The sequence below is a fragment of the Pagrus pagrus genome, assembly GCF_965226575.1.
Source record: "Pagrus pagrus genome assembly, chromosome: 3".
Taxonomy (NCBI): domain Eukaryota; kingdom Metazoa; phylum Chordata; class Actinopteri; order Spariformes; family Sparidae; genus Pagrus; species Pagrus pagrus.
Genome location: NC_140187.1, coordinates 5,633,242 through 5,645,872, shown reverse-complemented (window position 1 = coordinate 5,645,872; position 12,631 = coordinate 5,633,242). Strand labels below are relative to the sequence as shown.

The window sequence follows — 12,631 nt, the reverse complement described above, 5'->3', positions numbered from 1 at the left end:
AACATTATCCGACTCCACTCCTCCCTGCGACAGACGAACATCTGGGCAACTTTGAGCGATGCAAACCAAAAGCATTTTGAGAGTTTGTTGAAGTGCTTCCTGTGTTTCATCAAGGAATCTTGTGTGTATCACTACATGTATCTCTACATGTCAATAATCACTTCCTGCCCTCCATTTGCACTTTGCGGCATAGCAACAGAATGATGTGACATCACATGTAAACAAGCTACTTTGAGGATCATTTTTGCAAAGGTTTGTTGCAAGACCGGTCAAATATGCAGCAGTGAGCTGCTTTGATGAAGACTTGTGGCCGCTCATTTTATCATGGATTAACTCGAACCACAAAGACATCATCAATGTTAACATCACCTTCTTATTCAGCTAGTGGTGTTTGGCAGTGTAGCCTCACAATTTATCATATTGAAAACATGTGCACAGATAAATAGTACACAAATAAACAAATAGTAAATGGCCCAGTTAATATAATCTTCATGCAATTAAACTTTTATTGATTAATCAGTCGTTATTTAATTATAAACATCCCTTTTCAGGACAATATGTCCAAAATTACACCATCATATGCTGAAATATCAGTGATTCCACTCACCATCACAAATCCAATGACAATAACTTTCTCCAGCATGTCCTTATTTTAGTTAATGTACATTTTCTTTAATCAAGGACAGCCCTACTTCTAACTGTATTTAAGTCTACGCAGCCCTGTCTCTATGATGTGCTGCTAGAGAGAGAGGGAGAGTGATGTGAAGCTAAATCAGACAGTTTTATTAATAGCTGAAGAATGTCTCTGCTCCCTGGTGTTAGCATTAACTATCTGGAGGTCTGCCAGTTGCAGCTTTGTAAAGTCGCCGTCTGTGTGTGAGCAGAGCATCTGCATTTATACAGGAGACAAAATCTGTGCCCTTTGAAACATTTCATCTCAAGGTTTTTTTTCATCACAACTATGAAGGTGCGACCCTGAAGCATAAAAAGACAGATGAAGTGACCTTTTGAGCTCTGCTCTTTTCTCAAGGGTTTAAATTTTCTTCAAAAAAATGTAGTAGCGGTGTCTTTTCATTAGCTGAAGTCTGGAGCTCCTCCAGCCACTCCCTTTAGATTTTATGTAGAATAAAAAGCAGTGACGGATTGAAAAAGTGTGTGAACACACCCATATTACTGTATTTTCCATCTAACTCAAAACACCTGCCGTGACATCATTGATTGGGGCGTGGCCAGAGAAGTTTGAAAACGTGCAGCAGCTTTCTGCTGCTGTGATTCAGTGTGGAGTCATTCTTTCACTTCATTATTATTAATGTGGTGACACATCAAGTAGAGAACAGTACAAAAAGATCCACTTAACAAGTTAGAGCAAGTGATTAACAGCTCTGGCTCTGCTTTATTTGATGTTTCACAGTTCCAGTTTCTGTGCAGGAAACGTGACTTTTATCTGGTGAAAATATGAAGCCGTAATAGAATTCAGACCTGTTTCAGGTTTAACCACCAGTGTTTATCTACAGTCACTGCTTTGTTCACGACAATACCTCTCCTTTGTTTTCTCTTATCAGTGTTATCACTTGACATATTTCCTTAAACCACACACACTGTCACACACACACTCATGGTCAAGTGGTGAGATGGGATGTTTCATTTCCACACCCACTGCTCTCCCAGGTGAGTGGAGCTTTTCAATGTTATAAACGGATGAGACTTAGAAAAATGATGACTCCACCCCCTCATCCAGTGGCAGGTTAGTTATCCAGCACACCCGTAGCCTCCCACATACCATAAAGGCAGTGAAGAGCTATAGCTGCTGCAGAGAGGAGTTCGTTTCCTCACACTGAGTGCCAGGAGAGGTGGAGCTACAGTAACTTGCACAAGTTAAAAGAGGAAAATCATCTGTTTTGCTCGGAGGAGAGGAGGAGCAAAGAGTAGAAAGAAAGAAAGTTTGTGTTATGGGATGACTTCATTCACGCTGTGGAAAAGAGAGGAGTCAGCTGTTCAGCCTGAGACTAGTAGAGAAAATGAAGTTACAAGGAAGGATCCATTTTCTCACTGTAGTAGCTGAGTCAGGCTGAGATAGAGGCCGAACAGTGAACTTTGTCCTGTGACAAATCACCAGCGGCCGGACACACAGCAAGAAGTCCTGACAGGTAACGTCTCTGCTGTTCAGAATCTGTACCAGGATTTTTAGGTTCACGCGGTTCTGATCAGGCCAGGACATGCTGCTGATCGTTCATTGAGCTTTATAGCTAAATATTATTGTGGTGAAGATTTGTGTTTCAACACAATAGGAAGCTTGAACGGATGATTATATTTGTTTAGGAGGCAGCAGATGATCTAAATCCTGTCATAAAATGAAGCTGGAAGTTTGATGTGCTTGACACTTGCTGCAGGATATACAACACAGTGCTGGTTTCATTTGGTGTGTTCAGGTGATTGACTCATAGGAGTCAAGATAGTTCAAGCGAGGGATGCAGAGATTATAGATTTTGATCGTACGATTATAGTCTCAGGAAAAATCCAGTTTCATGGCTTCACAATGTTTTTAACAGTTGCTGCCTTTGGAAACACAAATAATACAGAAAACAAGTAATACACTACAAAATAATAAATATAAATAAACAAAGAGTCGGGTCATATCAGGTTTTAATAGGCTGAAAATTAAGAGAGAAATCAAAAGCAACTCTTATGCAGGTCTAATGCCCTTGAAGTGATTATGTCTCTGTGATGAGTGTTAATTATCCAAAATGCTTCCATACCGTTAACTTAAGGCGTTTTTAGTCCCTCTTCCGTTTTTTTATCTGATGTAGGCCCCTCAAATACAAATGAGGAGCTTCACTGTTGTGACAGCACTTGCAAGTTTGCTTACATGAACTTGTTGCTGCACGACATTTTGAACTGGTGCACCAGGTTTGTGTTCGTTCCGCCTGCAGGTTGTGACTAACCCATGACTTGGGAATTAATCGCTGTTGTTGCTTTTCTGTTTTTTTGACCAATTGATCGATCCACCTCTGGTTTTAGCACTAGTGTTAATGCATTGATTCAATAGCTTGCCTATTGACAGATTGAAATATAAACAGGTTTTTGACACACTGATACGTGTCACTTGATTTTATAGCAAACTTTATACCAAACTTTTTGTAAAAGAAGTAAAGAACAAAATAAATCTAAGACAGTTTAAGCCTCTGGTTCTCTACAGTTTTTTGATAGTCAGTGATCCAGAGTCCGGACATTTTTCTCTCAGTGCCAATAAGCAATAAGTTTGATGCTGAGCCATGTGTGGGACAGTTAAAAATGTTCTCGAAGACAGCCTCACAAGTTGTCCAAGTCTGGTCTGAGTTGTGGTGTGATTGTAAAACTTCAAATTCAGTGGTAGAAATATCTGAGCAAGGCACAGATGGAAACTACTGCCAGTGTTTTCCATCATCAGTCTCTGCTGGACTGCATGCAGAACACACTCAGCTAAATCTGATGTGGATGACTGATTCCTGTGGACCGGCTGCTCTTTGTGTGTGTGTGTGTGTGTGTGTGTGTGTGGGCAGACCTGATGTTCTTGTGAGCCATAGTTGAAGTGCTGTGAATTTAGGTCATGTTATACAGTGGAATCTTTTTCCATATGAAAAAAAATGTTCCTTTTTAAATGTGATATTTTGGAGCAGTGCTGGTCTGGTCTTTGCAGTGAGTGTTTGATGATGACTGAAAATGAGTGATTTGTTTGATGTAGACGGAGCCTGCTGTGGACACCTGCTGCGGGGCTTTGAGTTCAGCTTTTTAACTCACTCTGAAGGTTGAGCCTCTATGCAATGGAGGTCTGTGGTCTAGTGTGCAGATTAGGACAGGAGATGTTGTGGTTAGGGTCTCAAACCCATAGACCACGAGGGTGCCCAAACACTTGTTCCATTGTTGTTAGTCAAACAACTGTTTACTTCTGTGTCCTACCAAACAGCACATGACAACACTGAGTCTACAGTCATGCCAGCAGCTCTGTGAGGCTCTACATGGGCACAGCAACAACATCAGCACAACAATGCTAACATGCTGATGTTTAATAGAAAGAATGTTTTACATGTTCACCATCAGTATCGGCTGATAAAGGCTTTAACAGTAATTTAACATTTAAGATGATGGTTTAATTATGGACACATGATGCGAACCGTTGATTTAAGTTTCCTTATTTTGCTCAGTGAATGTGTACATTTTTAAAAGCATTATATGACTACCTCTGCCAGTGGGCCATCTCAATAAGATGAGGCATAATATTGTTAATTCCACTACAGGAGAGACTCGTTTTGCTTTCCAATTACGTGGGAGGAAAAAAATGCATGTAGCAGCATCAGCAATCCGCTAAAATTGGTTGCAAAATATCCACATATTGGATATCGGCAAAAATCCAATATTGTGCATCTCTATTCAACATAATATTTTAGTGTATTAGTGCGGTAACATTTACTAGTTGGCACCAAACACAAAGTACAGCCGAGGCTAATGGGATTGTCATTAATTTTGCCGGTATTTGTCCTAGGGCTACAACTACTGATTAATCAATTTCTCTGCCAATACAATCAATCTGATTGTCTTTGTCTGCCTAATTGTTAGTTTTTAGAAGGACTGCAAATTAACCATGGAAGTCCTATATATACATTGCATCGTATGCACTTCGATTAGATGTAACAAAGCCTACATGTATGGTCCCTGTCAAATGAACTGATGAATAATAATAACACGATGCCGCGAGATGAAAAATCGGGTGATCTCCAAAGTTGTCCATCCAATTGTTGTCGATGCATTTAACTAAAAGCCTCACGTGAACCTCATGGGGGTGTAGGAGGAAATGAGGCCGTCTCAAAATTCATTACATTCATTCATGTATTGAAATTATGAATGTCTGTACAAATTTTCTTGGCAATCCATTTAACAGTGTAAATATTTCAGTCTGGACCAAAGCGGTCGACTGAACACTTCCATCCCTGAAGAGATGCTACAAGCATGGCTAAAGAGGATGAGGTCGGTCCCACTGTTGCCTTATTTCATGACCTACATCTGACACATCCTTGTTTGTAAAATACTCTGGTAGCACATGTAAAAACCTAGCAATGAGTCAACTTCATAAATTCAGGTTATGTGAAGCCCCAGGTTACAGGTTACAAGAAAAGAAGAGCTTAATTGCTGGTAGATGTATTATTTCACATTTGCCCTGGATAAAAGGCCCCAAAAAATGTATTTCTTACACTGTTGTTCAAAATTACAGCCAGTTTCATTCAATCTGTCCTGTTTGTATCTCTTTGCAAAGCATTCTGCATGTATGACTTTTGTAACCATCACTTTTTAATGATTTAATTTTTTTTACAGTGTGTAAAAGATGCTGCCTGAGATGATCTGCTCTCACAGCTCACAGAGACTTATTTAAAAGATAAAAGATGAAAGAGTGAAGTCTGTAGGACGACTTTCTGAGGAGGATTATTTCCTGGAGGACATTTGAGGTTCTTTCTGAGTGTCAGGTGATCAACAGACAGCGGAGCTCAATGTTAATGCAGCTCTGATATAAAAACGCTGAACTCAGCAGAGTGACATCACCGAAGGTCTCTTGTGTTTACTGTGATGGATGATTTTGGTGTCTGGAAGTAGTTTGTCACACTGGAGGAGAACAGCAGCAGCAGTAACTGATCTCTGCAGAGAACCTGCACTGCTGGTGCTAGAAGTACTAAAGTCCTTTTAAATTATTGGCTTATCCTTTGAGGCGTCTTTTACCCAATTCACTTACCGAAGCGTTGGCCTCGAGTTCAAAGCAGCGATCGCTAATGAAAGTACTTTTCCCACCGAACTCCTTTATTTTCTGGCGAGGTCTCCGCTTTTGTAGATTCATTAAAAAGACCAGGGTTTTAGCGCTAGCAACTTTTTTTTGGCTTTTGTTTTACTCTACCTTCAGTTTGTTAGTTTGTCTCTTTCTTGCCGTCTCTTGTTCTATTCCTGAAGTAGAAAAACATTATGAGATTATAACCAGGATTTGCCAGAGCTATTTATAAAGTCTTCCTTAAGTATTTAATAACAACCAGCTACTCTCAAACTACTGATTTACGAAATCTGGTTACATCATTAAAACTTGTGGAATGTCTTTGTGTGTAAAGGCCTCAGCAATGTCTTAATCGGTAACATAACTTCCAAAAATAAAGTTCTGACAGACAAAAGCAATGTATTTAAATCGCCTCACAATCCAATTGTGGGTAAGAACAAGTAGTCCTATTTGTCAGAACTGTTCCAGGGTGTATCCGACCTCCCGCCCTATCAGCTGGGATAGACTCCATCCCCTGCAACCTTACAAATGATATATGCATGTATTTTAATTTTGTTAATTATATTATTAATTGCGTCAGTACACAGGTATTTCAAGTATTTGAATATGAATGTCGTGTTGTGTTATGAATAAAGACAAAGTTGTGTCATTTCTTGCTAGTTACCATTGAAGCCGTTGGAGTCTCCACCTCTCCTGCTGGTTGGTCGTTACACATTAACAGAGTAGGCTTTTATTTTTCTCAGAGTCAAGTTTACCTTCATTCCTGAACTCTGACTGTTCCCAGGTAAATGCTGGGTTATCTTCACCCCCACTAAAACAAGCCCATGTGACCTTGTGTTGTTGTACGATACAGTACTTTAGATAATATATCCACTGATGTAGGGCAGAAACTGAAGGTGGCCAATTTTCCTAACAATGTGCCTCAGATGTGATGCCGTGAACGCAAAAACCTTGCATGGAGTCTCATCTTTTTCTAGTTGTTGTATCAAGGATAAAATAGAATATGGTTGGTCAGATACTTTGTGTTGCTTTTTGGCTGGTTACTTTAATCTTAATCTTTTCTATTTTTTGTGTTTAAATCACTGCTATACAGTCGAGAAAGGGACCTCAGCTCATGTTACAAAGGCTATGAAAATACTGACAATTGTACCTACTGGAAAAAGTTATCCGTTTTAAAATAAATGTTATGATTAACAATAAATCCATAGCAGAATAACTACAGGTTCCTAATTCACACTTCAGTTATAGAGTGAATTTATTGATTGTACCTCTACATTATGGAGTACTTTACATGATTTTAAAAGTGCACACATTTTCAGTTTTGAGTTTTTACCAGTGAAATTACTGCTTTCACTAATCTAACCTTGATGAAATGGATTCAAAGGTTTAACAAACCTAAATCCTCTTGATTGTCAGGTTCTTACTCATCTTCCTCTTTGAATGCAGATGATTGCAGGTGCCTTTGCAAAGCTTGTTCTATTGTTTTGTTCTTCTCAAATGTCTCATTGCTTTACTTGCTACATGTGGTGATGTAATCCCATACTTTGCCTCTGCACTGAGCTCTGCACCTCACCCTGCCGTGAATACAGCTAATCATGTGTAGAGAGCTTTAAATGTACTCTTGGGTCCTGATTGACTGTATTATATGTGCACTTTTGTGATTGGTTGAGCTCGCTAAAGGCAAAAATTGTATAACTTGTCATTTGTAACGCTTACTCATTCTGAAAACTGGCCTCAGGCTGCTGTGTGAGTGAGCTGTCACATCCCTCGCTGACTTTAAATGTACTTAAAGGAATCCCCGTCCAGCTTAATGATCAACGGACTGTGATTGATGTTAACTCGGTTCCACACAACAACCGCAACACACTGATGTACCCTTTCTGCAAAGCTTGTTCATCTGTGTCCATTCACTGCAGCACTTCTTTTTAAAATTATACAATTCCTCTAGTTTGGTCTTGACTGAACATGACGGTCCTTTTTTAGGCTCTATTTGAAGCTGATGTTGAGTCTGGAAATTGAACGAGTCACTTAAGTAGATCAAACAGAAATCCAAAAGAATCATTGAAAATCAGTGTTTAAAACCAAAGAAAGCTTCACAGATATTTATTAAGTCCTTGAAACAACGTGGAGTCGAGAAAGTCGAGGTCAGATTTCTCAACGATGTGCTGAGATGAGGATTTTCTTTAACGAGAAGGTGAAAAACGAGTGTCACAAGACCTTAGAGAACCATTTTTTTTCCCACTCCTCTGTCGCCGTGGTTACTCCACGTGTCTTTCCTCCCTGCTGTTTCCATGGTGACAAACTGTTTTCTCCTCTCCTTCCTCTTTCAGTGTCATCCAGACTCCGTTACCACTACCTGTAGACAAGGTAAGAACAGAAGCGTGTGTGTTGTTGTCGTCCCGTCCCGCGTGCATGTTGTTTGTCCCTGTCCAGATTTGTATGCATGAGCTCTGTGTGTGTGTGTTGGGGTAGATGGCACACACACGAGTACTCTTTGGACACACATGCGCACACACACGCACACACACCCAGAGAGTGGAGTAGTCAGCTGATAGAGGAATGCAGGGATTGCTGCCAGTTTCTGCTGCTGCACGACAGAAGTCTTTTAATGTGGTTTAGGGGGCAACGTTTTTTTTTCCCACCATTCACTCCGAGTGCTTTGTGACTTGTGGTGTCTAAAACTACTTAAATTTCAACTGTAATCAGATTGCATTTATTTGTATGCGACAGCATACATATTTACTCTGTAAATGAACCGGCCTGTGTTCTTCTTTGAGAAAAAATGAGAAACCAACAGGAAGAAAATAGCATTTGACATGTTTTGGTTTCATGGCGGCGCCCCCTAGTTTTGCTTTAATTTGATGGAGTACAATTCTTGTATCTGTCTTTGTAGATCAAGACCTTATCTTAATAAAGGCAGTCAAATTTTGAATGAAGCAGTAACGTGATCACACACAGAGCCAGACAGCAGCTACTCGACACAGGAGCCACAACAACCCACATAAGCTTTCCTGCAAAGTCTCCTGCTTATCTAACTTACATGAACACACATCTTGTCCTGCACCTTAGCAAGTTGAGCCACCAAAGAAAACATTCACCAGGGAAAAGTGAACCACTAATGTCAGTTTGCAGGCTAGATGGTTAATTAGCTGCTCAGCTGCAGCACGTTAAACAGCTTGTTAACCCACCTGCAAATGTCACTCCGGTCTAATTAGATGCTGGTGTGGTCATTACTCTTTGTACCACTAACAACACACTGTCTGGCCATGACATGTGGGCTACATGTATCATTAACATTCACTTAAAAAAACATGTTAACATTGTGGTTGACTAGTTTGTGATTTTTGAGTTGAACTTGAGATGATGATGGTTCATCAGAGTTAATCATCACCGTATGTCTTGTTCTGTGAGCGGAGCTTAAAGTGGGTTCTGATGCTGTAGGATCAAGAAGAAGAAGAAGGCTTGTTTAGAGGACATTTAAAGGTCATGTTGGTATCATTTTAATGAAGACAAATATTTTTTATAAGTTAAAGACCTTTTATAAAAATAAAAGGTGCAGAATAAGAACATTATCATGATTTATAAATTAATCAAAATGATTGTTTTGTTTCTCTGTATAAGAATTCAAACAGTTGGTTCCAGCTTCTAACAAGGTTTAAGCATTGGTATCATGTGGTATCCACAATCTGGCAACCACCAAGGCTCTTGATGCTGATTAAATACAGTTAGCCAGTGTAGCAAACTTGGAACCACTTGAAAGGGCAGATGATTCGGACAACAGCAGTGTTGTAACATGAATGCAATAAAAAATGTTGGAATGTTATCAATAACACCGTTTATCATAGAGAACTTCTTCTGTTCACTGAATAAAAGGTTTTATAGAACAACGTGTATGTAAACAGTAATGCACTAATATTACTATTTTATGTCATACGATGATAAGGTATGTGTCTGGGAGCAGGTGGAGAGGTTCGGTATCATTTTATATTGTACAGTACATTGCCAGGCTAATACTTTACCACACTGTACCATGTTAGCGTCCTCTGCTGTCTCGCCCTGTTCTGTGTTTCCCTCCGACAGTGAGAACAACAGGGCCTCAGTGTAACCGGTCTGAGGAATGTAGGCTGGAGTCGACTGTGTGCGTGTGTCAGGGAGGAGCTGTGATTACATTTGTACCACTTTCTCGAACATAATTAAGTGTCCTAAAACAGGAGCTTTGCACCTCCTGGGTCTCAAAAGACAGACACACACGCTCATAAACGCACAAACCCAGCACGCCACATTGGAAGTGTAATAAAAGCACAGACAGAATGTGTGGTTTTCAGCCACATTTAGCTGTGGTTTCACGGCACAATGCTCATGATCAGAGTCTGAGTTAATCCAAATTGTGGATGCCAAATGGGTCATGATACACCTGCTCTCAGCACCATCAGGCTTTTAAAACGGCATCATAGAGACTTCAAACGGCCCTAGGAGGAGCAGTTCTCTGTGCAGATCCAGGCTTAGAAAACACTGGCGATATAGTCTTCTTAAAATTTATGATGAATTGTTGTGGTTTTATCTTGTTTGTTTTTTATTTATTTATTTTTTACCACCAAACAACCTCTGCTTGCAACTTAAATCTGGAGTCAGAGAGTGTGTATGTGTCTGTGTGTACAGTACACATACTTGGCCGATAAAGCTGATTCTGACTCTCTAAAGCTCACTGATGAGCAATGTGGTGTCTGTTTTTGTTGAATCTGTACACAAACAGAAATGTAAAAAACAAGGTCTGTGGTTTTAGTGGGATTTTTGTGCTGGAACAATTGTTGAACACAAAGATGGTAGCATGGTAACATGTTTGGGACAGATGACTGTAGTATAGTTGTATACAACTGGGTCACTGGTACACCAGTTAATCATTGTTGCTACTGTGTATGTGACCTTGTAGGGTTGTTTTTAAGGCCATCGACATTTGACCTCTTGTGGTTTTTCATCTGTTTATCCACCTTCAATTCAAACACAAGGCTTAATGACTTCACGACAACTGTCTATGTTTCAATGGTGTGTGTTTTCTTTTCTAGGTTACAGCCAACACTCCCAGTATGTATTCTCAGGAACTGTTCCAGCTCTCCCAGTATCTACAGGTAACACACTGACACCTACTGGTCACACTGTGGAACTGCACTACAAATCAGGAGTCAGACATACAAGTTGGTTTTTCATTAGTCACCAGCGATGTTCTCACACATTTTTAGTGTCAGATTGAACATGTTCACAGCAGGTTGCATGAGCTGAGTTGACAGGAACAGAGGAGGAGGAGGAGCAGACTTTATCTCATTTATCACAACTGGCTCAATTATACAGCAAAACGCATTATTAGCAGCAGAATATGAAAGACTCTAGCAAGTCAGGTACATGACAAGAGAGGAGATCACACAGAATTTCTTACTAAGAAACTAACTGTCTCTGATCAGTGAAGCACAGAAAAGATCTAAAGCTGAGGAGTGGGTTGAAATGCTGGGGAATCTTTTCCTAAAGATTAATGTAACCTCCTCTTTGTGATTTTTTTTTTTTAAGGACTTTGATCCAAAGCATGTCCCCTCCTCAACCAAAATGATGTAATTTCCTCATGAAACAGACCTGATTTTAAGAGAGGTTTGATACAGCAACATGCGTCAACTAACGGGAAAAGCGTTTGACTGAGACCAAACAAATACTGGAAAATGACTTGATAGTTACACATATTGAAGAATTATGACATAATAACACAAACGGTGAACAAAACTCCAGCACACTCGGAGAACAAATCTTGTGATCGGTACGCTGATGAAGGTGTAATGCTGAAATGCGTTTTTTGCCCACAATACAGATTTTTTTTTTTCTCTTGAGAACACCAGCATTTTGTTCACTATTGATTCCTGCCACTTTCATGTGCCTGTAATATGTTTTTTAAGCATTTGAGAGGTTGCCGGTTGCTGTTTTTTCATAATATAACACAAACAGACAAAGAGGAGCAAAGCCACAAGTTACAAGCGATGAGCAGTGACCAACTACTTTATTATCATGGTGGTTAAGCTGACTAAAAGATCTTTTTAGTAAATGTTTACAGAAGAACATATTGCAAATATAAGTTTTTCTTCTTCATTCTAAATGACACTGTAGTTTTTCTTCTTCCTGATTTCTTTATTTTTCTTATCTGAGTCATTAATTACCCAACCTCTCTTCCTCCCTCTATCTTTCTCTCCGTCTCTCTCTCTCTGCCAGGAGGCCTTACACAGAGAGCAGATGTTGGAGCAGAAGCTTGCCACTCTGCAGCGTCTGTTAGCCAACACTCAGGAGGCCTCAGAGAGCAGCTGGCAGGTAAGAAATACTTTAATTCTACTTCAACCTTGTACTGTAACACAGAGAGGAACAAACATCATGATACATCCTCTGTGTTTAACTCCAGCTGTCACCCTTTCAGTTTTCAGCATCATAAGCACACCTGTGTACAAGCGGCTGTTTGTGTGATGCCCTCAGACACTGATGGATGGTTTCACACTCTTTGAAAATGTATTTTACCTTTTCAGGGCTGTGTTTCCTGCACTCACACAGAAGGGATGATATATCTTAGATGCATTATATCGTGTACAACACTTGCTTATATATTGTTCAAAAGGGGTAGACCGATAAACGGGGCCTTTATTCTGCATTTTCCGATTATCAGTGTCAGGGAATTTTCTGTCAGATTGGCGATAGTAGTACACTAATTTAAAAATGTGCTACGTTGGCTCTGATGCAATGTCCTCCCACACAATCCCCGCACACAACAATATCTGATTGGTAACTCATCAAAAGTATTAGCCTATAAACAATAAAATG

At 39.9% G+C, this 12,631-nt stretch overlaps 1 protein-coding gene across 10 annotated transcripts in view; it reads left to right on the top strand.

Moving 5' to 3' along the window:
* The window catches only part of slmapa (sarcolemma associated protein a), a 58,597-nt gene that overhangs the window by 21,823 nt on the left and 24,143 nt on the right, over positions 1–12,631 (top strand). For all 10 annotated transcript variants that reach the window (XM_084348587.1, XM_084348588.1, XM_084348584.1 and 7 more), the window contains 3 exons: positions 8,119–8,155; positions 10,852–10,914; positions 12,035–12,130. In XM_084348587.1, the coding sequence (XP_084204713.1) occupies positions 8,119–8,155; positions 10,852–10,914; positions 12,035–12,130 (196 nt within the window). The remainder of the gene's footprint in view (positions 1–8,118; positions 8,156–10,851; positions 10,915–12,034; positions 12,131–12,631) is intronic.